Genomic DNA, 23,824 nt, shown 5'->3' with positions numbered 1-23,824 from the left:
AAAGATTAATGGAAAGCTGGGAATAAGATTCACACATTCAGAATCACTTCTTATTTACTCCTTTGGAGCTGGTTTGTTCCTTTGCGTTTGTTCGCAGTGTCTAGATCGTGAGCTCTTTCTTTGAGGGCAGGGAATATCTTTTGCCTCCAGTATTTTGCACAGCACCTGGCGATTAATAAATGTTTACTGACTGACTGGGAGGGAATTTTTTTTTTTTTGCCAGATACCCATTCATTTTTTATTTATGGAAAAAAAGCCGTCCTTCCAAAGATGAACTTGGTGGACCTCCCCCGGCGGCTGTGGTCACACTGGTTAACAAAAACATTTCACCGGAGTATCATGGATCATGGCTTTGGAGTGGGACGAGGGCTTACGGAGTGGAGCCTAGACCAACATTTTACAGAGGGCGCTGGACCCAGGCTGTCCAAAGCAGGGACTGGAACCTGACTCCCCCCCAGGCTCTCCCCGTAAGTGGAGGCCTAAACGTGGCTTTGGGTGAAGGACGGCCTTGCAGTTGTGGTTGTGAAGGCGCTTTACGCAGTTTTACTGCCCAGGAGGGCCTCGCCCCATGGCCCTCACCCAGGAAGAGACAACGATAGGAGGCCGACTTGCCCAAGGCCGAGGAGCGAGCTCTCAGTGCGAGCTCAAGACTCAGCCTCCCAGGCCAGGGCGTGGGGATACCAAGCCCTGGATATCGCTCCCAGGAGGTTCCAGCCTATGGGTGGGGGTGGCAGCCCGCGCAGAGGGGTGGAGCGCAGGTCGCGCGAGCGCATGCGTCGAGCCTGCAGGCTTGAGAGCCGAGGGGGCGGGGCCTTATCGGGGGCGGGGCCTGCGTGGCGGGGTGACGACACGGAGGGCGGGACCGGCGCGCGCCTAGGCGGGACCCCGGGCGGAGCCGCGGGGAGGGAGGGGAGTGGAGATGGCGGCGGCGGTGGCGGCTGAGGGGGGAGGGGGCGGGGAGCCCCGGGGAGTTGACGGGTCCGGCCCGGGGGTCCCGGGCAAGGTGGAGATGGTGAAGGGCCAGCCGTTTGACGTGGGACCGCGCTACACAGAACTGCAGTACATTGGGGAGGGGGCGTACGGCATGGTCAGGTATGGGGCGGGGGCCGGGGGAGGGGGCTCCAGAGGTGTCCTGAAAAAAGGAAGGGGCTCCCGGGATGTTCAGGGAGGGGAGAGGGCCCTGGGGAAGTTCCGAAGGAGGGGAGGGATCTCCAGGGATATTCTTAGGGAAGGGAGGGGGCCCAGGGTACGATCTGAGGAAGGGGAGGGGTCTCTAGGGATGTTCTTAGGAAGGGGAGGGGCATCTAGGGATGTTCAGAAGGAGGGAAGAGGGATAGGGTGCGGGGAGGGGGGGGGGCACGTTCCGAGGTTGAGGAGGGGACTCCGGGGATGTTCTAAGGGAGGAGAAGGTGTCCAGGGATGTTAGGAGGGAGGGAAAGGGAGAAGGTGGGGGGCGTTCAGAGGAAGAGAACGGGGCCGAGGGGATGTTCCGAGGGAGGGGAGGGGGTCCTGAGGCAGTTTCTAGGAAGGGAAGGGATCTCCAGGGATGTTCTGAGGGAGGGGGCCCTTAGGAGGATCCTAGGAAGGGAGGGGTCTCCAGGGATGTGCTGAGGGTGGGGGAGGGGGCACTGGACTGTCCGAGAGTTGGGAAGGGGCTGGTTGCTAGAGAAGTTGGGGAAGTCTGGAAGAAGGCGAATCTGCGTGGGGAGGTGTGCGTTACCCACAGACTTGGGGTGAGGGGAGGCTTGTGGTGCGGGGCTGGGCAGGGTCATCTGGGAGAAGGTACATGGCTGTGTCCGCATCTCTGCTGCGATTCTGCGGACATCACCCTCCGCTCCAGCCCTTCCCTTCGGTGGGACAGGCCTCTCCTGTGGACCTGGACCCTGTCTAGATCAATTTCCTCCATTCTCAACCCCTCCCTCAGTCCTTCAACTTCCCTCCTTCCCCCCCCCCCACCCCGTGGCCCTTTGACACCCTTCCCTCTAGGCCCCATCTCCGTATAAGAAGCCTGGCTTGAGGACTTCCTGACCCATTTTCTCTTTATTTCCTGTTTTCTCCTTACCCTCCTCATCCCCTTTTGGACTTCTGGGTATGTCTGACAGCCCTACAGTAGGAAGAGAGATGAGGGGTCCTAACAGTTGGAGTTTAGGTTGAGAGGTGGGGAGGGGGGGAGAGTCAGTGGTCTCTTCCTGGAGTGAAGTCAGAGCTTGGGTTGGCTGGTCCCCAGCCCACTCCCAGGAGGCTTCAGGCACTAGAGGCCGGAAGGAGCCAGCATTGTTTACTGCCTGGTCAGAGTTCTCCCTTGACCCACTCCCCCATCCTCCCCTCCCTCTTCCCAACCCCTAGCCCAAGGCTTGGGTGGAGCTCTGTGGCCTAGGCTCTCAGTTTGCTGTGCCGATGTGCCCCTAACCTCTAGGCTCTACTGCTCCTCCAAACTTCACCCCCCCTCCCCAGTTCTGTCAGCATTTTGTCCCCTTCCCCCTGAGGCACGCCTCTCCTCCAGCTGTGATCCAGGATGGATCCTTTGCCCTCTGCCCCGATAGCTCTGCCTTTGACCACGTGCGGAAGGCCCGGGTAGCCATCAAAAAGATCAGCCCATTTGAGCACCAGACATATTGCCAGCGCACCCTACGGGAGATTCAGATCCTGCTTCGCTGCCACCACGAAAATGTCATCGGCATCCGTGACATCCTTCGAGCACCCACACTGGAGGCCATGAGGGATGTGTATCCTTAACCCCTTTATCCAACCCTGGCCCTGGGGTCAGGCTCTACATGGCTTTTTTTTCCCTTCCCTGTCTTCTACTCCTTTCTCAACTCCATTCCCCAGAAGAAAAGAGAGAATATGGCCTTTTTCAGATGAGGAACTGAGGCAAACAGAGTTAAGCAACTTGGCCAGGGTCACACAGCAAGTAAGTGTCTGAGGCCGGATTCGAACTCAGGAAGATGAGTCTTGTGTCTTCAGGCCTAGCACTGTATCCACTGTGTCACTCAGCTACCCCCTATAAATTAGTAGATCCAGATGTTAATCCCATGTTGGGCACATTATTTGCCTTCCCTGGGCTTCACTTCTTATAAAATGAGATACTGAACTAGATGACCTCTGAAGGGTTTAATTGATGTTTATAGACTGACTCCTTCAATGAGTCTCCGAAACAGAGCCTGTGAAGCCCCACATAAACCTATACGTTGCCTATTTTCCTTCTAACCCCTCCCTTTTCTCCTGTCAAACAGATGGGGGCTTATAGCCACCTTCTCTTGAACTTTCCCCCTCACAGCTCAGGTACCTTCACAACAGGAAGATCCTTGGACCTTGCTCAGTTTTTTGGAGAGTATTCTCATTCTCTTTTTCCTCTCTGCTGTCTTTTTCAGTTTTCTTGCCTTTATTTCCTCCTTCAACTGTTCTCAACTTCAAGTGAAACCCTGTCAACCCCCTCCCTCCCACCATTCCCCATGTGTACAGATTTATACTGTAAAAATAACTGTTCAGTGGGGTCCAGGCCATTCTAAAAAATGTCAGAAAAAGACTAAATGAAGGGGCCCTCTGGTTGGCCTAACCGGGTTATTGACTATGGCATCAGCCTGTTATTCTCCTTAACTCTAGTTCCTATCGGTTCCCCCACTTCCTGGTTGGAGTGGGGGGGAACTCCTCTATGGCTTCTTCAGCTACATTGTTCAGGACCTGATGGAAACAGACTTGTATAAGCTGCTCAAGAGCCAGCAGCTGAGTAATGACCATGTCTGCTACTTCCTGTACCAAATCCTACGGGGCCTCAAATATATCCACTCAGCCAATGTGCTCCATCGGGACCTCAAACCCTCCAACCTGCTCATTAACACCACTTGTGACCTCAAGGTGAGAAGGCAGAGATTAGAAACCATCACTTCTCTTCCTTCTCCCACCTCACCCCACTCTACCCCATATGCACTCGATGGACACCACTTCCAACCTATGTGTCAAGGAGCACGACCTCCAAGCTGCTCATCATTATCTGTGACCGTAAAGTCTTTCCTCTCTCCCCAAGTGGCTCTTCCTCTCTCTTACATTTTTTCATCATTATCTTCTACAAATTAAGTACCTATTATGTTTAAGATCTTTTTGCTAGCAGAGGATAAATAGTGGTATAAGACATGATCCTCCATAAACTTAATCTGTTTGAGAAGACGGAATGAGACACATGAAATACATACCTAATAGAACACTGGTGAATAGCGTTCCTGTGGAAAAAAAGCTTTTATTCTTCCCTTCTAATGTAAATATGAGGTTACGTCTGTATCAACAAATACTCATTGCATGTAGCAATTGGGGGGAGGGGGAATGAAAATAGTTTTAATTTCCTTTGTTTTATTCCAGATTTTTCCCAACCTCCTTTATTCCTGATGTAGTTTATATCCCCTGACTAGCATTTATGGGTACTGTCAGCATATTTCAGTTGCAGAAATATTCTTGGGTCATATTAGTTTGGGAAACATTGGCCATTTCAGACAGTAAATACTCTTAAAGTTGTTGATAGAGATAAGTTCAGTTTAGTCGTAAAGGGAGGCAACCTGGGCCTTGAAAAGATAACATTTAGGTCATTACCCTGGGAAAGAATTATAAACAAGGAGAATACACAAAAGCATGGAGAAAGACTACAAAAGGCATGTCCAGGGGACAGTAAATAGGACCAGTTTGTCTGGAGTTGAAAGTTTGTATTGGGGAACAGTGAGAAATAGGCTGAGTTGGGGCTAGATAATGGCATTGTATGTGCATCTAATAAATTTGTATTTTTTATACACATGATAGGATACCATTGACTGAAAATGCAGTGGTTTTTGTTTTGTTTTTTTCTCTTAAGATCTGTGACTTTGGCCTGGCCCGAATTGCGGACCCTGAGCATGATCACACAGGCTTTCTGACAGAGTATGTGGCTACCCGCTGGTATAGAGCACCAGAGATCATGCTCAATTCCAAGGTAAGGAGGTGAAGCTGTCCCCAGGCCTTCCAGAAAGTCTCTTCAGCTCCCAAGTAAAGGTACTGGAGGAAAGGTGTAAGAAGCCATAGAAAAGGGACATTGAGACTGTTTAGTGGTCATAGGTGAAGGTGCATTTCATCCAGACCACTATGAAGAGGAGGGGACAAGATTGGTTATTTTCATATCTCCTGATTCCAAGTTACAATTATGGGCATTTATATGGTGGGGACAGAAAAGAAGAATTGGCCAACTCTGTCAGCAAGTACCAGTTCTGTTAACTCAGAGAGGTAAAGACAAGAGCACCCCAGGCTCATTTGAGAGCCCCTTTCCCTTCAGTAGGCCCTGCTGGAGCAGAGGGGCTGGAAGGAAGGAGTAGTAGTGCAGGGACAAGAGCTGACCAGAGAAGCTGCCTGTTTGGGATAGCCCCCTGGCTACCTGTTATTTCCCCTCATATTAGGGCTATACTAAATCCATCGATATCTGGTCTGTGGGCTGTATCCTCGCAGAAATGCTCTCCAATCGGCCCATCTTCCCTGGAAAGCACTACCTGGACCAGCTGAACCACATTCTAGGTGAACAGGTGGTGGTGGGGTAGGGGTGAGGGGTAGGCTGGCAAGATGGATTGGTAGGGGCCCTTTGAGCCAATAGCTAGAATGGGGGGGGGGCATTTTCAGAGTGGGTTGGCTATGGAAGTGTATCACAGGACTTAGACACCCTCTAGTCCAACTTTTTTTTTTTAAACAGGTAAAGAGCCAAAATCCCAAAGAGGTAGTAACATGACTTATACAAGGTCACACAACTAGTAAATGGCAGAGTCATGCTTCAAACCCAGGTCTTATGACTCCAAATCCAGTGTTCTTTCTATTATACAATGCTGTCTTCCCTAGAGTAAGTTTAGTACTGTTTGCTAGAGCAAGGATGTTCTGGTTTTCAGCTTCTAGACTACCCAGATTCTCTTTATTAGTTAGGATGAGGTACTTCTGAGCTAGTTTCCCGGGGAAGATGAATATCAACAATGATCCCTTGTCTCCTTGATTTCCTTCCCATATCTTGTTATGAACTTTTCTTTGTTCCTAGGTATCCTGGGTTCTCCATCCCAGGATGACCTGAACTGTATCATCAACATGAAGGCTCGGAACTACCTACAGTCCCTTCCATCCAAGCCTAAGGTGCCCTGGGTCAAGCTGTTTCCCAAAGCAGACCCCAAAGGTGAGGGGGAGGGAAAGAAATGGGATAGATAACTTATAAATAAGAAGAGTGGGAAAATTTGGCTGTGGAGAAGATCCAGAGGAAACATGAGGCTGGGGGCAGTATAGGATTAGGATTTCAATCCACATAGGGGATCAGAGTAGAGGTAAGGGGTATTTCCATATCCTAGTTCCACTAGCTAAAGGAGAACAGCTTTAGTAGTGGATCTCTTCCTGCCCAATAGAGTTTGTGCCCCCAGCTCCACTATCTAAATTTAAAGGGGGTTTTTAAATATGGGGGGGGGGAGAAAAGAATCTAGTATACCTTTCCCTCCTACCCATCCCTCATGCCCACCCTGACTCATGAGGCAAAGATTTGTGGGGTCCATGCCTCTGATCCATGACCTCACCCAGCCCTGGACCTGCTGGACCGGATGTTGACCTTTAACCCCAACAAGCGAATCACAGTGGAGGATGCCCTGGCCCATCCCTACTTGGAGCAGTACTATGATCCAACTGATGAGGTGGGACCAGGGGCTGGGATCAAATCAGGGTGGGAGGGTGGGAAAAAGCAGAGTTCTTAGAAGGACATCTCTGAGGTCTCTAACCTTAATCTTCCCCTGCCCTTTCTTTTCCCAGCCAGTGGCAGAAGAACCCTTTACCTTTGACATGGAGCTGGATGACCTGCCAAAGGAACGACTGAAGGAGCTCATCTTCCAAGAGACAGCCCGATTCCAACCTGGAGCCCCAGGAGCCCCCTGAAACAGGGACCCTATCCTCATGAGGACCTGGTAAGTGCTTCTGATCCATTTATGTGTTTATACCCATGCAACACCCTGTGTGCAAACACCCGCCTACAGCCCCATTACCGTAAAGATGCTGTATGTGAATACATACATACACAAACGTGCCTACAAACACCTGGCACACAAAGGCTTATGAGTATGCACCTATATGTATACAAATACATTCCCTCCTCCACCCCATGTGTACACAAACCCATACCTGCACGCTCCTCTAAGTAAACACCTATTCCAACGTACCTTTACATCTCTATCTCTTGTCCTACGTTTGCTTGCCCCAGCAAGACCCTCCCCTCCTCCTCCCAACCTGCTTCTGCTAGGCTTTTCCACCTTAATCACCCCTCTTCTGTCTGTCTGGCCTTATGGGATGGAAAAGCCAAGGTTTCCTGGGGCTAAGTTTGCTTGGGTCCCCCTATCAACTTCTCTTCTATTACTCAGTCTGTCCCAATAGGGACAGTGTTTCTCCCTTCAGGATACCTCCAGTTTATGTTCCTTGGCCTCCTAGGAGTTTGGAACTGCAAAGTAGCTTCCAGAAAGAGATTGTCTGGAGAGGCCTTTGCACCAAAGGGGCATCCCTCCAGTAATCCCTTTTCCTCAAGTCTGAATAATAGTGGTACAGCCACACTTCTTGGCTCCTTCAACCCCAAGGAGGGGGATATAAATATTTGGGGAGGAGGTTAACATGCCTACACATGCCCTGAAGCCCAAGCCAACCTTCCCTGTCCCCTGTTATTCAGACCAACTATTCAGCCATCTTTGGCTAATCAGTTCCCTGCCTCTTTCTTATGATCTTTTGATCTCAGGTTCCTTCTCCCTCTTTATAAATCTCTGAATTTGGGTCTTGGCGTCTCTTTTTCCATCCAGAGTCTGAATTCCATCTGCCCCTTTTCCTGCTGGACTGTTTGAAACTGGATGCCACTCACACCCTGGCCCCCCATTCCAGGCAGGGGATGGATGGGTGTGTGTGGGGTGGGGCTGTCTGGGCCCCTCTGTCCTAACATGCTTTATCTCAGAGACAGCCTTTCATCCCCCTTTACTTCAGGCAGAAACCATGGCCCCTTCTGCAGCTGGGGGTTCTGGACCAAACCTTTGCTCCCCTGGCTGGCTCACCACTGCCCCAGAAGCCTTCACTCCCCTCCCCACTTCAGTCTGGCCTAGGGAGCCCAAGGCTGCTTTGCCCCAGTCCTTTCACATGCTCCTTTTCTCAAGGGCTAGTGTTGCTTCTCAACCTCTTAATCCCTACAAGGCACCTTGAAGAATGTGTTTGGTAAGGGTGAGTGGGGAGTGAGTTGAAAGAGTTCTGGCTCTTTCACATGATTGACACTTCCCCCAGATCTTCTCTAACCTCTGTGGAACATTCCTGATTCTCAAGGGCTAGTTTTCAGATTGGGGAGAATGAAAAAGGTCTGGAGGGAGGAACTGGGGTCCTTTTCTTCAGACCCTGGGCTGTGCCCCTGAAGCTGCCACGTTTAACCCCATTGCCCGCTCACCCTTCCTGGAAGGGATGCCCCTGCTGCTTGTGTGTGTGTATGTATGTGTGTGGGAGGGAAGGGCTGGCCAGCCAACCCTGCGGTATGGTAGGGGAGGCCATACCACTATCTCCCAGCATCTGTATCTAATATATAAATAATATAGATGTGTATCAGGATACCCTGCCTCTGTGTCTCTGTTTGCTGCCATTTTCTAAGGGCTTCATCACCATCACCTTCTGGACCTTCCTTGGAGTCGACTAGCCCTAGGTCACTTCTGGAGGGTTCAGGGTGGTGAGGAGGTTGAGAGGGCCTAACCAGAACCCGCCTCAGCCCCACCCAACTCCAGAGATCTTTGACCTCAGCCAGCCAGATGACTCCCTTCCCCCACTTCCAGCATACCTGAATGGGTACAGGTTGGGCCTAGGGTGGGGTAGGGGAGGTTTGGAAGATCCAAAGGAGGGGACTTTGTACTGAAAGAAGAGTGGGCTCATTTTCCCCATTAAGTCCCCACTCTCCTCTCACACTTTCTGTTTCCTGTCTAACTGGAATGGGGGTGATTCAGGGGTTTCCCAAACGCTCTCACACCCTATGGCTGCCCGGAGGGTAATGGGTTCACCCTGGCCCTGAGCACCCAGGGGAGAGGAGGAAGGGAGTTCTCAGCACTCCTAGCTGGAAGATAGCAGTTGCCTTTAGATCAGCTAGGGGCGCCAGCAGGGGTGCTAGAGTGGGCTTTCCTGTTCCTGCTCTGCTCTGTCCCTAGGGATGGAAAATGCCCGAGGCTGGTTGGGGGTGGGGACATGGCCCGGGGCTGTCCAGGTCCCTGGATGTCCCGCCCTGGCTCCTGCCCTACCGGCTGGGCCTCCTGCCAGTGGCAGGCTCAGCAAGTCCTAGGGGCGTGGTGGAGCTGCAGAAGCAAAGGCAGAGGTAGCCTTCTGCTGAAGAGGGAACCTTGTGTAGCCAGAAAAGGAGCTGGAGAGGCAGCCAAGTGGAAGCCCAGACTACAGGAGCCAGAGACCCTCACGCCTCATCCTCTGATATCAGCCTCTTCCATGAGCTCCTTTCTCTACTATGCCCTCCCTGCCCTGGGGGGCTATACTCTGCTCTCCCTCTTCTTCCTTCGATGGCCCCGACTTCTCCATGTTCCCTGGAACCCTGCCTTCTGCTGCCAACTTGCTGCCCACAGAGCGGGTGAGGACATTGCTTCCAAGGGATAGACAGCTATGAGTTTGGGATCAGGAGACAAGAATGGAAAGGGAGGCTTGGAGAAAGGTGAGAGGTTCTGGGGTGTGTGGAAGAAATGGAATAAAAGATTACATTTTAAAATTAAGTCAGTATGTGGCTACCAGGGATCCTTTTCTGTTTGAGTGTGACAACACTGTAAACAGTGGATGGGATAGAAGAAGAGGAGAAGAGACAGGTCTTAAGTGTATGGTAGGGAGAGGATTGGGCAGGGAGGCAGATTGAAAGGAATGGGATTGGGAAGTGGATACTGGCTCTGGGGAATAGGGTTGGGGAAAAGGCTAGGACTAGGGAGAAGAGACAAGTACTTGGGAATGGAATTGGAGAAAGAAGAAACAGGTTCTAGAGAAGGGAAAAGAAGAAATTAGAGGATGGAGGAGTGGCATGGAGAAAAGAGAGAAGACCAGGTACTGATTAGAGGGACAGAGAGAACAAAGAGGTGCAGAGGAATGGAATGAGGTTGAAAGAAAAGCTGGAACTGAAGAGAGCATGGACTTCCATCTCATTCCTTAACACAGGTTCTGGGGAACGGCTGGAGAATACCATGGAGGCTCTTGAGAAGTGAGTCTGTCCCTCTCCTTTGATCTCTGATCCCAGTATTTCCTCCTTAGGCCCCATGCCCCACAGGTGTTGGGTCAAAAGTGACCTGTCCTCTTTCATTCCCACAGTTCCATGGCCCAACGATCAGACCTCTTTGAGCTGGACTGCCAGCTGACCCGGGATGGCCAGGTGGTTGTCTCCCATGATGAGAACCTCTATCGACAATGTGACTTAGACAAGAATATTCAGGATGTGGACTATGAGGTGCAGGTTCCCCTAAGTCCTTCCCCACATTTAAGACTTCCCAATATTCCCCGAGAATCTCCTTAAGGACCCCAGCCTTAACACCCAAACACATGCCAAAGTCCCGCAAATCTTTGCCCCTTCATTCTCTGCCAGCCTGGTTCCCCCATGATATCAACCCTTTCTCTCCTACGCTCCCTCCAGGACCTGCCACTTTACAGGGAGGAGTTGGAAGTGTACTTCTCCCCAGGTGAGATACTGAGGGGCCTTGGATTGGGGGCAAGTTGCTATGAAAGTTACTATGACCCCTGGCCTTCCCTGGGAGCAGCTATAGGGAAGGGAGGAAGAAGTAAGAAAGCTCAGGTTCCTTAGTCTGTGTGATGGGAAAGAGGGAGTCTTTCCACTTTGCCCTCTTTCCTAGACACATATCTGATTTTCTGTGACCTCAACCTTCCCTTTTACTATGGCCTTTACTCTTTTCTTTCACATTCCCCTCTCAAATCTTCAATCTGTTTAGTGACCTCCCATCTCCTCTCTGACCTCCAGTCTCTTCTCTGTACCTCCTTTCTCCTCTCCATTGACTCTAGGCCAGTTTGCACGAGGATCAGACCGAAAGATGATTCGGCTAGAAGATGTTTTCCAGAGGTTCCCCCAAACACCCATGTCTGTGGAAGTGAAAGTGGAAGATGAGGAGCTTATTAACAAGGTAAGGCTGAGGGGTTGAAGGCAGTTGGGGGGGACAGGGGAAGAGAAACTAAAGAGCTGGGTAAACTGACCTCTCAGTGGGGAGAGCTGGGGACTGAGGATGATTTAGGAGCCAGGAAAGCCCCTCTGACTTTTCCCCATACCCTCAGATAGCCACCATGGTCAAGAACTTTGGCAGAAGTGAAATAACCATCTGGGCTTCTGAAAAGAACTCTGTCATGAAGAAATGCCATGCAGCTGTAAGTGGCCCATTCTGCTCTGGACTGCCTTGTCTGTCCCACTTCCTAATATTCCCTTGCTCTCCCACTCACTACCCCAGACCCCTACCATCTGTTCCATCACCCATGAAATACCATGCTGTCTGCTAGTCCTGAAAGTAAAGTCCCTCTTCAGAGGGCTTCTGTCTCCTTCAGGAGACACCATGTGATATTGATTGGGTTTGTTTTCCAGCTGCTTCTGAGGTTTCATTCCTTTCCTTGGCCTTTAGGTTTTTTGTAGGTGTCAGTAGCATGTATGGATCCTGAGCGGCCTCATAGGAAAAAGGACTTTTGCTGTCTGTGGGGTGGAGAGTTAGGGAAGATTTCATCAAGTGAGGAGTTGTTGAGCTGGACCTTTAAAGGTGGCTTGGAGTCAGAAAGATTTGGGGTTAGAATTCTGACTGCCACTTGCTAGCCTGGTAGTCATAGTAAAAAGACATTTCTTCAGTCCTGTTTTCTCATCCATTCTAATGAGTGGGTTGGACTAGAGAATCTTGAAGGTCTCTTACTACTCTAACATTTTATTTTGACAGACAGAGAAGGGCATTCCAGGTAGAGGAAGCAAAGGAAGTTAGCATGACATCTGAAGGGGGCACATTGAAGACTCTGGCTTATCTGGATTGGAGGGCTGTATGTTGGGGAACAACAACCAGGCTATTAAACAGGAAATCATGTTGGGGCCAGATTATGGAGGGTCTTGAACCCCAGGCCAGAGATGACATAATTGGGGTTTATTTCTGGAGCATTCTGCTCCCCCAGACTCCTGACTCTCAAACTCAGCGGCTCTTCTCTGGAGAGCCCTGCCCGCCATTCTACTTCAGATAGACTTTGGCTCTGCTTTTCCTCTCCTCCCCCCTGACACTGATCCTCCTGGCTCCCTTAGAATCCAGAAATGCCCACTTCCTTCACTGTGACCCGAGTCATTTGGTTGCTGTTGATGTACTATGGAGGACTGTTGCCATTCTTCTCCATCCCTGAGAGATTCCTGCTTTGCTTCCTGCCCACCATCATCAACAGGTAATGGGGCTGTTAGGCTGGGCCCTGGTCTTGGGGAACGGACGCAGGGGCATAGGAAGCAAAGGGTCAGGGGGTCTCTGGGACATCTCTTTCCCCCTCTCCTTTATGATCACTGTCAGTCAGTAATGAGAAGAGTTACAGTCATGGGGTGATAGTACCAGGGAAGAAGACATTAAGCAGTATCTCAAAGCCAGGCCTAATTGGCTGATCTGATTCTATCCTTTGAACTAGGACCTACTTCCCATTTTCCTGCCCTGCTGTGAATAGATTGGCAGCAGCCTTAACTAAGAGGTGAGATGGGCAAGGAGGGCTGGGCATTACTGGGGCCCCTTGACCTCCCTTGTCTAATAATATTGCTTCTTTCTTCCCTCAGGCTGATCATGAGGAAAAGTCTGATCAGGCATCTTGAAGAAAGAGGGATACAAGTGAGTTTAATCATTACTCGTCCACAGATATTTCAGAATACATCATGTCTCCTCAGCCCTGTGTTAGTTTTGCTAAGGGGGAGAGAGGAAGCAAAAAAGCACTTTCAGTTTCCATAATGCTTTACAGTTTTCGAAGCATTTTCCTCAGAACACTTCTGTAAGATTCATAGTATTAAGTATTACTATCCCAATTTTACTGGATTAGGAACCTAAGATTTAAAGAGGTCAGACCGACTGGCCAAAGTCAAACATCTAGTAAGTGTCTGAGCTGGAGTCCTCAACCCAGGTCTCATTGTAAGTCCTGTTGTTCTACCACACCATGGCTGTCACTCCCTACACCCAGGAGCTCATGTCACACATGTGAAAAGATGAAAATATGTTAACATTGTCTGGTGGTATAGGTAGATAGAAATACTATAGGAGTTCAGAGGAGGCTTTAGGGAGGTAGAGGTCTTTATGGAGGAGGTGGAAGGAATGGGTGGAATTTAGATAAGCAGAGGGTCCCACACTTGAGAAGCCCGGAGAACCAAGCACTTTCCTAACTTTATCTACTCTTCAGGTGGTATTTTGGTGCCTTAATGAGGAATCAGATTTTGAAGTGGCCTACAGGCTGGGAGCCACAGGGGTCATGACAGATTACCCTACTGCCCTTCGACATTATCTGGACAACCATCCGCAGGAACCTAACCAGAGCAATTCGGACAGGTGACTCAAAGAGCTAACTGGGTCAAGGATCTCTACATTTTTTTTCTTTTTAAATGGTTTGTTGAAGAACTGTTTGAATACATCACTGTCACTTTCCAGTGATTGATTCTCCGGCCACACAGCAATAAAGATCTCCCTAGCAGTCAAGCAAAAAGTTGATTTATATCAGCTGGGGCTATATCTGAAAATGTATGCCTTCTTTTGTTCCTTTGGTCTTTTAACATTGCTGAGAGGCAAGAAATATATTTCAAAATTGAGTTCCCTTCAGTCACAATGGGACATTTCACCATTGATTAGAATCTTTAAATTTTTCGTTTCCCTTCTTTTGTGATCTATACACTTATCTCTAATTCTGCTGATTTTGCCCTGCATCAGATCATGCAGGTTTTCAAGATCTCCCTTAAAACACTTCCCTTCACCAGCACAATTCTCCCACTCTGCTGCCTTTCATCTCTATTCCCCAATAAAAGTTTTCTTACTGAGTCAAATGTGTTTATTGAGGAGGGGGCTGGGGATGAAGGCATGAGAAAAGGGAGGAGAGAGTCCTGGGCTTCTGGTCTGGCCACATTCCTGACCCTCGGAGCAAATGTACTTTCTGCTGCCACTCCCAGCCTTTGTGGCTCAGCCCAGTGGAGGAAGCAATACTTTCTTCCAGGTAGGATACCACGAGAGGGCAGGCCGAGGCTGGAGACGAGGGATGGGGGTGGGGGAAGTGGTCCCACTGGGCTGGGAAGTACAGTACGGCATCTGCCTCTCACGGTCCGTGGCAGGGCTCCCACGCTAACGACTGGCGTCCCCGGGAAACCTGAGACGCCGGATTCCTTCCGAAGCGAGCCCCGGGGCCGCAGCTTTCGGGAGCCGGAGCCGCCCCGTTCCCCCCCCCCCCCCCGTAGGGTCTCGAAGGCTGGACGGACAGCTCCAAGCCTGGGATGGTGACCCGCGGGGGAAGGCAGTCAAAGCGCAGGCTCCTCGGCCTTAGGGGCGGGCAGGGAAACTTTGTTACCGTGCCGAGGAGGCCGGGCGCCCGGGACAGCTGCGGCTACGGCGGGCGGGGAGGGGGCGGAGCGCGGCGAGACCCCGCCCGGGCTCCGAGCTCCTTTGTTTTCAGAGGGTCGGCGTCCTTAGCGCCCTACGCGCCCACCGCCCTCACCCAGCCCCAGACTCCGCCGCATTTCCGGAGGCGACAATCCGTCGGCTCCGGTCGCTACCAGAGAGAGGCGAGGGCAGGGGGCTCGAACGCTCCCGGATGCGTGACGCTTCCCTGTTCATTTGCATAGAGCGCCCTGATTGGCCGCGGCGGTCGCCGGGAGAGTGCAGGGAGGGAGGGGGGAGAGCTCACAGCGGCAGCAGCTGGTCTCGGTGTAAACAAGTCGCGGCTGCGAACCCCGGGCGTGGGGACAGCGCCCCGGCTCCGGAGCGCCCCGCCACCCGACCCCAGACCCCGGAGGACCGGGCCCCTCCGCGCACCTAGGTGAGGCCCAGCACTATCGGAGCGCCCGTGGGTTCCCTGAGCGATGCCTGCGCTCCTAGCCCCCAAACCCCAAGCTTCCAGGCGCCCTCCCCTCTGCAGCCCTCCCCCTCCCTCTCCTGGACAGGCTGGGGCCATCCCGAGGCCAGAGTCTTCCCCCTGAAAGACCCAGACTCCTGGGGCGCCCTCCCCTGTAGCTCCGGACCTGTGCACACCTTCCCCTCCCCCTCCCCAGCTGCGCAGTTTTTACAAAGCCAGACTACTTCCCCCCAACGGCCCCTCTCCAGCTTATTCTTCCCTTTCGGGGCTCCCTCTCTTATCTTGAGTTTTGGCCTAGCTTCCAGAGTACACTAGATTGTTTGGGCCCGGGTGGAGGAGCTGGGCGGCTGAGTCACTCCTTCCAGCCTCAGTTTCCCCTGTGATGCAACTTGATGTCTCTCAAGGCAGTGAGTCAAATCGATGCTTTGACTGAACCCAGGCTGAGCAACATTCCTCCCCCAGGGAGGCAACCTGGCTCTAGGGAAGGCAGAGACAACAGCCAAGTCTTAAAAGCTGAGACAGCCCTAGCTCTGGGGAGAAGTCGGACACCAGCCATATGAGATGCTGGGATGTGTTTGGTTCTGGGAGGCAAAGAGAACCTGTGTATAGAAGATAGAGAACTTTAGTGTAGGAGATGAGGGAAATGCTCCTGATGCTTCTTCATGATCTTCTAGGCTCTGGGCTCCCTTTGCTCACCGTGGTCCCCTCCCCGCGTGGGGCCACTGCCCCCAGCCCCCACCATGGTTCGGATCTCTAAGCCCAAAACCTTCCAAGCTTATCTGGATGACTGTCACCGAAGGTATAGCTGTGCTCACTGTCGGGCACACCTGGCCAACCATGATGACCTCATCTCCAAGGTAACCTGCCTAAGAATTGGGGAAAGCTCTACTGGGAGGGAACTTGAGAGCCCCCAGAAATGACAGTGACTTGTGACTCTTCCTTTTCTACAGTCCTTTCAGGGCAGCCAGGGCCGTGCCTACCTCTTTAACTCTGTGTGAGTATCAGAGCTTCCTCTCTGGAGGGATTCCCTTCAGGGTTGGTGTGTGAAGGTTCTTGGGGCAATCTTACAACCTCTAGTGGACTGTGACCTCCTCTTTGAATCTGTACTTTCTTGTAGCCAATGAAGGGTCAGGTGGGATTGTAACTCATCTGGGACTTGAGACCCTAGATTATTCCATAGCAGGGAAATTGGACCCTAGACTTGGGGTGGGGTGATGTTTGAGGCCCAGAGTCCCCTGAGGGACTAGTCTCATTTGTGACAGCCTGGTGACCTACCCCACAGGGTAAACGTGGGTTGCGGGCCAGCTGAAGAGCGTGTGCTACTAACTGGGCTCCATGCTGTGGCTGATATCCACTGTGAAAGCTGCAAGACCACCCTGGGCTGGAAATATGTGAGTGTGACCTGTGACCCTCCCATGGTTCTAAAAGAATAGTCAGACCCCAGGTTCTGTGAAAAGCAGTGGGTTTGGAGTTTGAAGACCTGGACTCAAGTTATGGCTCTGCCACTTACTACCTGTAGCATTGGGCAAGCTGCTCTCTCAGGGCCACAGTTTTCTCATATGTAAAATGAGGGATAAACTACATCACCTCTAAGGTCCCTTCCAGAACTAAGGCCATGAGTGTTCTCAGCTACTTTATCAGGTCTCCCTTTTATTTTTTTTAAATAAATATATTTATACAGTCCTGAACTATTTCAAAGCTGTTTCACATTTGTTATCTCGTTTGATTCTCACAAGCACACTGTGTGTGTGAGGTAGGTAGGTTAGGTTATTACAACCCTCTTTTGACAGGTGAAAAAACTGGAAGCTTGGGGAAGCCAGAAATTGACCTCAGTCTCTTCAGGAGAAGGAATATCCCAATCACCCCCCCCCCCCCCACTGACTTTTCCCTGCCTTCCAGGAACAGGCCTTTGAGAGCAGTCAGAAATACAAGGAAGGGAAGTACATCATTGAGCTCAACCACATGATCAAGGACAATGGCTGGGACTGACCTCTGACCTCCAACCTCAGCCCCATGATTCCCCCTGATAAGATGATTCTGCTGCCCCTACCCCAGCCAGGCTGCTGGAAGAAGGGCACTGGTGAAAGAAACAACTACTTGCTTCCTCCCCAGGGACCCTGGGGAACTGCAAGTTCTCTCTCCTCAGGGCTTTGTTGGGAGGATGGCCCCAAGCCCTTGTACATACATTTTATTTTATTGCATGCACTGTGACTTTTGGGGGGGGTAGGGGGAGAAATGTCCCTGTTCAGCTGCCCCCCATGATCTGGCTGGTTTGGATCTCATTTTTAACCCTCTCCCCACCCCAGATTCACCTGTAGATACGCCCTTTGTTGTACATAACTCCCCAGCTTCCTTTCCACAGCATCCCTTGCCCTCCTGCCTATATACCTCAAGCCTGTGCCACTCTTTCCTCATGATTTCCTTACCCCTTCGTGGTCTGTAGCATCTGTAAATAAAACTCCCAGAGATACCACTCACCTCTCTCATTTCTTGGAATCTCTCTGGGTTCTGGGAAGGACTCTTGCACCCAAGCACCCCCAACTGCAAGACATAGATTTGCAAGCACTTTCTTATCTAGCAGCTTGAACAGGCTATAGTAACTCATACTCCGTTCAACTATAGACAGGCTCATCTCTGACATTTATTACTTGTGTGGTGATCCTGAACTTCCTTATTTGTAAAATGGGGATATTCCTTGCACTACCTACTTTACAGGGCTGCTGTGAGCAAAACTCTTTAAAGGGCTATGGAAATGAGTTGCTCGTTTGCTTGTCTCATCTTATGCCCACTAAGCCTCAGCCTGTCCTTTTTTAAAACTGTCAAGGCTCCAGGGACAGAATCTATCCCTTCCTCTCGACCTGCCTTGATCTCCCAAAAGCAGCACCAGAGGCTCTGGGGGAAGAGGGATATAGCACGCACAGCATCTCCTCCAGTCGGGTTAATATCTGCGTTGTGTGTTTTGGAATCTATGGAGTCGAGACTACGGCTCCCAAGAAACGCAGCGCGGATTCTAGGCAAGAATGCAGGTTCCTTCTGGGCTGAGCCTCCTGGGAACTGTAGTTCGAATGAGCCAGCCCTTCCCAACAAGGCGGGGCGGAGAGCTCAAGTGCGATTCTTCCTGGGTAACGTAGTCTGGTGCGGGGTGGGGCGGCTAAGGAATGGCTCGAGGCTTCCCAGCCCTCCGGGTCTTGGGGTGGCCGCGGGGACCCTCGAAGGTCCACAGGCTGCTTCCCGAAGTGGCAGTCTAGACTGCTGAGTTCAGATTTCGGCCACACCTTTCCCCGGAGATCTCTGGGTTTCACCCTCCCACTCCAGTGCAAGGGGAGAAATTGGAAGACTACGGTCCAGGGTCGGGGTCAGGCAGGGATGTCCGCTACTTACCCGAGGCCCCGCCCTCAAGTCCTATGGCCCCGCCCCGAGTCTCCGTGGCTCCGCCTCCCAGATTCTCCCAGGTTCCCTCGTGGGAACCCCGAACAGCTGGCAGGAAGCGCCAAACTGCTGTCTTGGCTCAAGCCCCCGGGGATCAATCAGGCCGAGGAGTTAATTATGTAATTAGGGAGTAGGGGGCCTGGGCTAATGAAGCCGAGCCGTCGGGCTGGCTGGAGGGGACCGGGAGAGGGGGAGGGAGGTGGACAGACTTGTTGGACAGATGGGATTGGGGAGGGGGGGGAAACCCGGGCATTCCCATCTGGGCCCCATGGGCCGACCCCCTCCTCCCCACACCGACTTTTCCCCCCTTTCCTACATCCTGCACCCCCAGCCTTGAAGGCCCCCGGGGGAGGAGGAGCTGTGACCAGGGGCCAAGGGGCTGAGCCCAGGGCTATAAAGGGGGCATCACCTGGGCGGGTGGCTCAGAGCTGAGCAGACAGGACAGGACAAGAAGGGCCTGGGATCGGCCCCATGTACCATCCCCGAGAGCTCTACGCCCCCTTGGGGGCCAGCTACAGGCTTCGGCCCCCCCAGCCTGGAGGGGATCTTGGTTTTCCAGCAGGGCTGTCAGAGGGGTACCGTTACTCAGGTGAGAGGGCAGAGTCCAAAGACCTGCGTGACTTGGGAGGGAGGTTGATACTAGGACTAAGGATTTTTTTTGGCGGGGTGTGTGGCTGGGGAGGGTGGGTGGGAGGGGACAGGGTATAGTAATGTTACAGTAGGAAGAGCTCTTGGCTGGGAGCCGGGTCTTTGTTAGTCTTGGCCCTGTTACTAACTTGCTGTGTGACCTTGGGCAAGTCAGTTCTTTTCTCTGGGCATCATTTTCTCTATATGTAAAATGAAGCGGTTGAACCTAAAGTTCAAATTGAATGTTCTGAAATTCTAGGGGAGTCTACAGAAGTAGGGGGAAGGGAAGGGACATAATGAGGTCAGACAGTCCTTTACTGATTGTTTTCTCCTCTTTTTCCACTGTACCCTAGACCTTGACACCCCCAAATTAGATTGCTTTCTCTCAGGGCTGGAGGCTGCGCCCCGGCCTCTGGCTGCTCCACCACCCTTGCCTCCATTGCCCCCTCCTTTGGGAGGAGAGTCAACTGCCCCTGCCTCAGCTTCTGAGGCCTCCCGCCTGCTCCCAGGAGTCAGCCTAAGCCTGGAGAACCATGATTTGTGGAAAGAGTTCAACTCTGTGGGAACAGAAATGATCATCACCAAGGCTGGGAGGTGAGGCAAGGAACAAAAGGAGCCAAAGAGATGATCTATCCCCCAATGAGGCCTGAGCCTGCCTGTAGAAGCTGGTTTGGGGCTGTGAAGTGTTGCTATCCACACTGCCCTTCAATTTTCCTTGTGATAGAAAATATATAATTTTGAAATCATTGGTGTGATTAATCTGTGCTCAGGGTTAGACTTCATCTGTGGCTAAAAATTACTACAGCATAGTGATTCCTCTTCTCTAAGATAAAAAATTTAAATGGATGCTTCATGCTCCATTCTTGGGCAGGTAAAGCCTAAATCAATCAATTAACATCTGTTTATTAAGTACTTATTGTATACCAGGCTCTATGTACTGGTCCTACTGAGGAACTAGGAGGGAAGAGGACAATTGCCAACATGTGAGGGAGAGCATCTTTCTCCACTGCCTTCTGTCCCAGATAAAATGGAGTTTGAGAAAGGATAAGGTAGCCAAAAGAGCCATGGACAGGGGCTTTACGAAACCTGGGTCCTAATCCTGGCTTTGACCTAAATTCACTATAAGTCTTTGGACCCAGGAGCCTGGGATTTAAAAATGGAAAGGACCTCAGAGCAGGAGTTCTTAACCTGGGGTCCACAGACGCTTCCTCCTTCCCACAAGTGATCAGTGGATAGATTTCAGGGAGTTCATGAACTTGGATGAAAAAAAGATGATGTATTTTATTTTATGCATTTAAGAACATGATTCTGAGAAGTCCTTAAGGCTTCACTAGTATGCCATAGACAGGCCATGACACATACAAAAAGGTGAAAAACTCCTTTATGAGCATCTATTCCAATGCCTTAATTCTTAACAGAGGTCCAAGAGCAAGTCTGGGCCTTCCTTTCTCTCTAAAATGAAGGGTTGGAGTTGATTCCTAAGGCCCCCTCTACCACTATCCTGTGTTCTGTGCTCTGTCCCAATCATCTCTCCCTTGCTCCCCAACAACTGACCATTGTGATTCTGACTCCCCACTTGTGGTCAGAATTAAAGAGGGCCAGCCTAGCAACATTCCCACTCCCCTGGCTGCCTCCAGACGAATGTTCCCGGCCTGCCGAGTGACAGTGACTGGTCTGGACCCTGAGGCTCGCTACTTGTTCCTCCTCGATGTGGTACCTGTGGATGGGGCCCGGTACCGTTGGCAAGGCCGTCGTTGGGAACCAAGTGGCAAGGCGGAGCCACGCCTCCCAGACCGAGTATACATCCACCCAGACTCCCCAGCCACTGGTGCCCACTGGATGCGGCAGCCTGTCTCCTTCCACCGAGTCAAGCTTACCAACAATACCCTGGATCCACATGGACACGTGAGGCTCCAGTGGGTGGCAGAAACAAGGAGTGATTCCCAGGGGGAGTCGGAGGGAGGGAAAACAAGGTCATTGTGGAGATGATCTTGTTGGGCTCTGGGGCCACAGGGTTGGGTGAATGCCAGATTAGAGGTTTCAGGTCAAGGGAGTAGGGGACCCCTTTGTTCCACCCATCTCCCTTTTGTTCCTGTGTGCCTTCAGCTGATCCTTCACTCGATGCACAAGTACCAGCCACGGCTTCATCTGGTTCGAGCTGCCCAGCTCTGTAGCCGGCACTGGGGTGGTGTCGCTTCCTTCCGATTCCCTGAGACATCATTCATCTCCGTAACAGCCTACCAGAATCCTCGGGTAAGACTCCCCCCTCACTTCCCTCACACCGTGGGGCTACCCCAAACCTTCTAGTTCTTCAAAGAGGTTTCAATTCACCTTGACAACGAGCCTTGAGGAGGGAGGGTTGGTCTGTCTTGGGGGAGCAATTGGATTAACCCCAGGTTTTCCCTTCCGATCATGTTCCTCCAGATCACACAACTGAAGATTGCAGCTAATCCCTTTGCTAAGGGGTTCCGGGAAAACGGGAGGAACTGTAAGAGGTGGGAGTATTAGGGGCCTGGATGTGGGTCTGGGGGAAGAGCATGTGGCTGGCTGACCTAGGGAATTATTTGAGGGAGATATTGAACGTATCCCCTTCCATGGGCTCCAGGGAACGGGATGCTAGAGTTAAGAGGAAGCTAAGGGGACCAGAGCCTGTCATTATGGAGACCTATGGTGGAGGTAAGTGCTATTGCAAAGGGCAATGAGAGGGGGAGAAGAGTGCTCCACACAGGGTGGGCTGACTGCCTCCTTCCTCTCTCTATGCCAACTCTCACCTTTCCCTTAAACCTCACTCCATACCCCTTCTTTGCTCTATCCTCCATCTCTTTCTAACCTCTTATCTTCATCAAAGATGGCCCTGGAGGTCCCTGTGACTCCACATTGGCTGGAGACCTTCCAGAACAAGCCTCTTCATCCACTGAGGTACCCACACCTCCTTGTGGAGGACCCAGTGCTGAGGCCTACCTTCTGCACCCAGCTGCCTTTCATGGGGCTCCCAGTAGCCTCCCCACCAGGTGAGACATGATACCTGAGGGTTGAGGGGAAACAGCATGGTAGAGAATCTGGAATTAAGAATCAGGACTTAGGTTTGAATTACCATCCTACCGCTCATTCATTAGCTCTGATTTTCAACAGATCACTTTTCCTTTCAGAGGATCGTTGATTTAGAGCAGTTGGAGATCTAGGCTCTCTAGAAGTCACTTAAGTTTCTCATTTAATACGGATGAGGAAATCAAGCCCAGAGAGGTTATGACATGCTGAAAGTTTCACAGATTGTTAGTAGCAGAGCTGAAAACTGAACCTGGTTCATTAGTGCTCTTTCTACTCATTTCTAATCATTCCATCATGCTTCTCCCCCCTGACCCCCGCATCCCATTTATAAAACAGAAGTAATACTATGCACTACTTCGGAGGCAGGGTGGTGTGTTGGACAGAGTTCTGGACTTGGAGGCAGAAGACCTGGGTTCAAATCCTAGCTCTTATTACTTGTTATGTGCTTGTGGAAAATTCTGAGCCTCAATTTCTACATCTATAAAATGGAAATGATAGTGTGCACAGTCCTTACCTCACAGGGATGTGGTGAGGAAGCAGCTTTGTAAACCACATAAACTTATGTGAATATAGGTTGATAATATCTTTTCCTGACCTGACTTTCCTTTTGCTTTTCAGGGCCTCTTCCTTCTCGGAGGCTGCAGATCAATTGTCTCGACCTTCATCTTACCAGGCACCCTTTCTAGAACTGTCTCCCGGGAGTGGGGGCTCTGGTCCTGCATATCCCCCAGCACCTCCAGCATCAGCCTTTGCCCCTCACTTCCTCCAAGGGGGGCCTTTCTCTCTCCCCTATGCAGGCCCTGGGGGCTATCTGGATGTTAGCAGCAAACCCCTCTATTAAGTTAGAGGAGGCACCTAATAACCTTTCTCTCTGGAGCCTATGCGACTCTTGGGGGCCATCTCCCTCCTACACCAAATGGCTGCTTTGGCTTCCTTCATCTCAGCCAAGCCTACCCCCACTCAGTTCACACTTCAGCTTTAGCTCACACCCCCCTCCTGCTTCAAAGCCTGTGGAGTTGGGCTTGGGGGGAGACCAGCTGCTCTGGCTTCCCCTTCCTGGGCTCTCACCTGGGTGTGAATGGAGGGTGGGGGCTGGGCCAGCAGGAGACTGGGCCTCACCAAAAGGACAGGTCAGGGGCCACCACCAGAAACTTTCAAGGGCAGCCCAGTTAAGGAGTTCCTACAGGGCCCCTAGGGTGTACACCCCAAGCCCTTCAACCTTACTACACTACTGTTTGATCAATCTACATATATATATATATCCTTACCTCCATGTGCTGAAACTCTCCCAGGGATGCAGAGCAGACTGTCTTCATCCCCACTGCCAAATGTACAGTAATTACTATTCTTTCAAAACACCTTTGGACTCCAGGCTTTTTTTTCCCCTAAAATAAAACTTTTTAGTCATTTGTGTGTTGTTATACACATCTCCTGTTAGGTTGGGAGGCAGTTGGCTTCCTGCCCTCCTAAGGCCATTTCAAAGCCCTCTTAAATGAAGTTCTGTAATTTCCAAGGATTCTAATTCAAAGTGTTCTATCTTGGTTTGCCTCCAAATCCTATAGGCCACCAGGTTTCCAGGCTCTAAGAGGTATTCAAGATAACAGGTCCAGAGGGGCTCCACAGGAATGAATGGAAATCAGCTGGGAGGTAGAAAGGCCCACCAGTT

The 23,824-nt window shown here is 51.4% G+C and overlaps 4 protein-coding genes across 4 annotated transcripts; all 4 read left to right on the top strand.

The window, feature by feature from the left end:
* Window positions 1-905: 905 nt before the first annotated feature.
* On the top strand, window positions 906-8,592 carry MAPK3 (mitogen-activated protein kinase 3). The gene is made up of 9 exons (XM_036738118.1): window positions 906-1,092; window positions 2,544-2,726; window positions 3,666-3,855; window positions 4,838-4,954; window positions 5,412-5,526; window positions 6,032-6,163; window positions 6,556-6,665; window positions 6,781-6,932; window positions 7,809-8,592. The coding sequence occupies exons 1-8, from the start codon at window positions 920-922 to the stop codon at window positions 6,901-6,903; spliced, it is 1,143 nt and encodes a 380-aa protein (XP_036594013.1). The 5' UTR covers window positions 906-919; the 3' UTR covers window positions 6,904-6,932; window positions 7,809-8,592.
* Window positions 8,593-8,650: 58 nt separating this feature from the next.
* GDPD3 (glycerophosphodiester phosphodiesterase domain containing 3) lies at window positions 8,651-14,029 on the top strand. Its single transcript, XM_036738117.1, has 10 exons — window positions 8,651-9,604; window positions 10,174-10,216; window positions 10,324-10,459; window positions 10,643-10,688; window positions 11,026-11,144; window positions 11,293-11,382; window positions 12,284-12,417; window positions 12,649-12,708; window positions 12,791-12,842; window positions 13,402-14,029. The coding sequence occupies exons 1-10, from the start codon at window positions 9,214-9,216 to the stop codon at window positions 13,549-13,551; spliced, it is 1,221 nt and encodes a 406-aa protein (XP_036594012.1). The 5' UTR covers window positions 8,651-9,213; the 3' UTR covers window positions 13,552-14,029.
* A 613-nt stretch (window positions 14,030-14,642) lies between these two features.
* YPEL3 (yippee like 3) lies at window positions 14,643-17,527 on the top strand. The gene is made up of 5 exons (XM_036738542.1): window positions 14,643-15,018; window positions 15,729-15,911; window positions 16,005-16,048; window positions 16,337-16,445; window positions 16,954-17,527. Exons 2-5 carry the CDS (start codon window positions 15,795-15,797, stop codon window positions 17,041-17,043), a joined length of 360 nt encoding a protein of 119 aa, XP_036594437.1. The 5' UTR covers window positions 14,643-15,018; window positions 15,729-15,794; the 3' UTR covers window positions 17,044-17,527.
* Window positions 17,528-18,505: 978 nt separating this feature from the next.
* On the top strand, window positions 18,506-23,565 carry TBX6 (T-box transcription factor 6). Its single transcript, XM_036738815.1, has 8 exons — window positions 18,506-19,072; window positions 19,464-19,704; window positions 20,748-21,015; window positions 21,217-21,363; window positions 21,535-21,605; window positions 21,716-21,786; window positions 21,959-22,121; window positions 22,777-23,565. Exons 1-8 carry the CDS (start codon window positions 18,955-18,957, stop codon window positions 22,997-22,999), a joined length of 1,302 nt encoding a protein of 433 aa, XP_036594710.1. The 5' UTR covers window positions 18,506-18,954; the 3' UTR covers window positions 23,000-23,565.
* The last annotated feature ends 259 nt before the right edge of the window (window positions 23,566-23,824 follow it).

This window comes from Trichosurus vulpecula, chromosome 9 (assembly GCF_011100635.1).
Source record: "Trichosurus vulpecula isolate mTriVul1 chromosome 9, mTriVul1.pri, whole genome shotgun sequence".
NCBI classification, from domain to species: Eukaryota; Metazoa; Chordata; class Mammalia; order Diprotodontia; family Phalangeridae; genus Trichosurus; species Trichosurus vulpecula.
The sequence above is the reverse complement of the archived record's forward strand: the minus strand, read 5'-3'. Positions and strand labels throughout refer to the sequence as shown.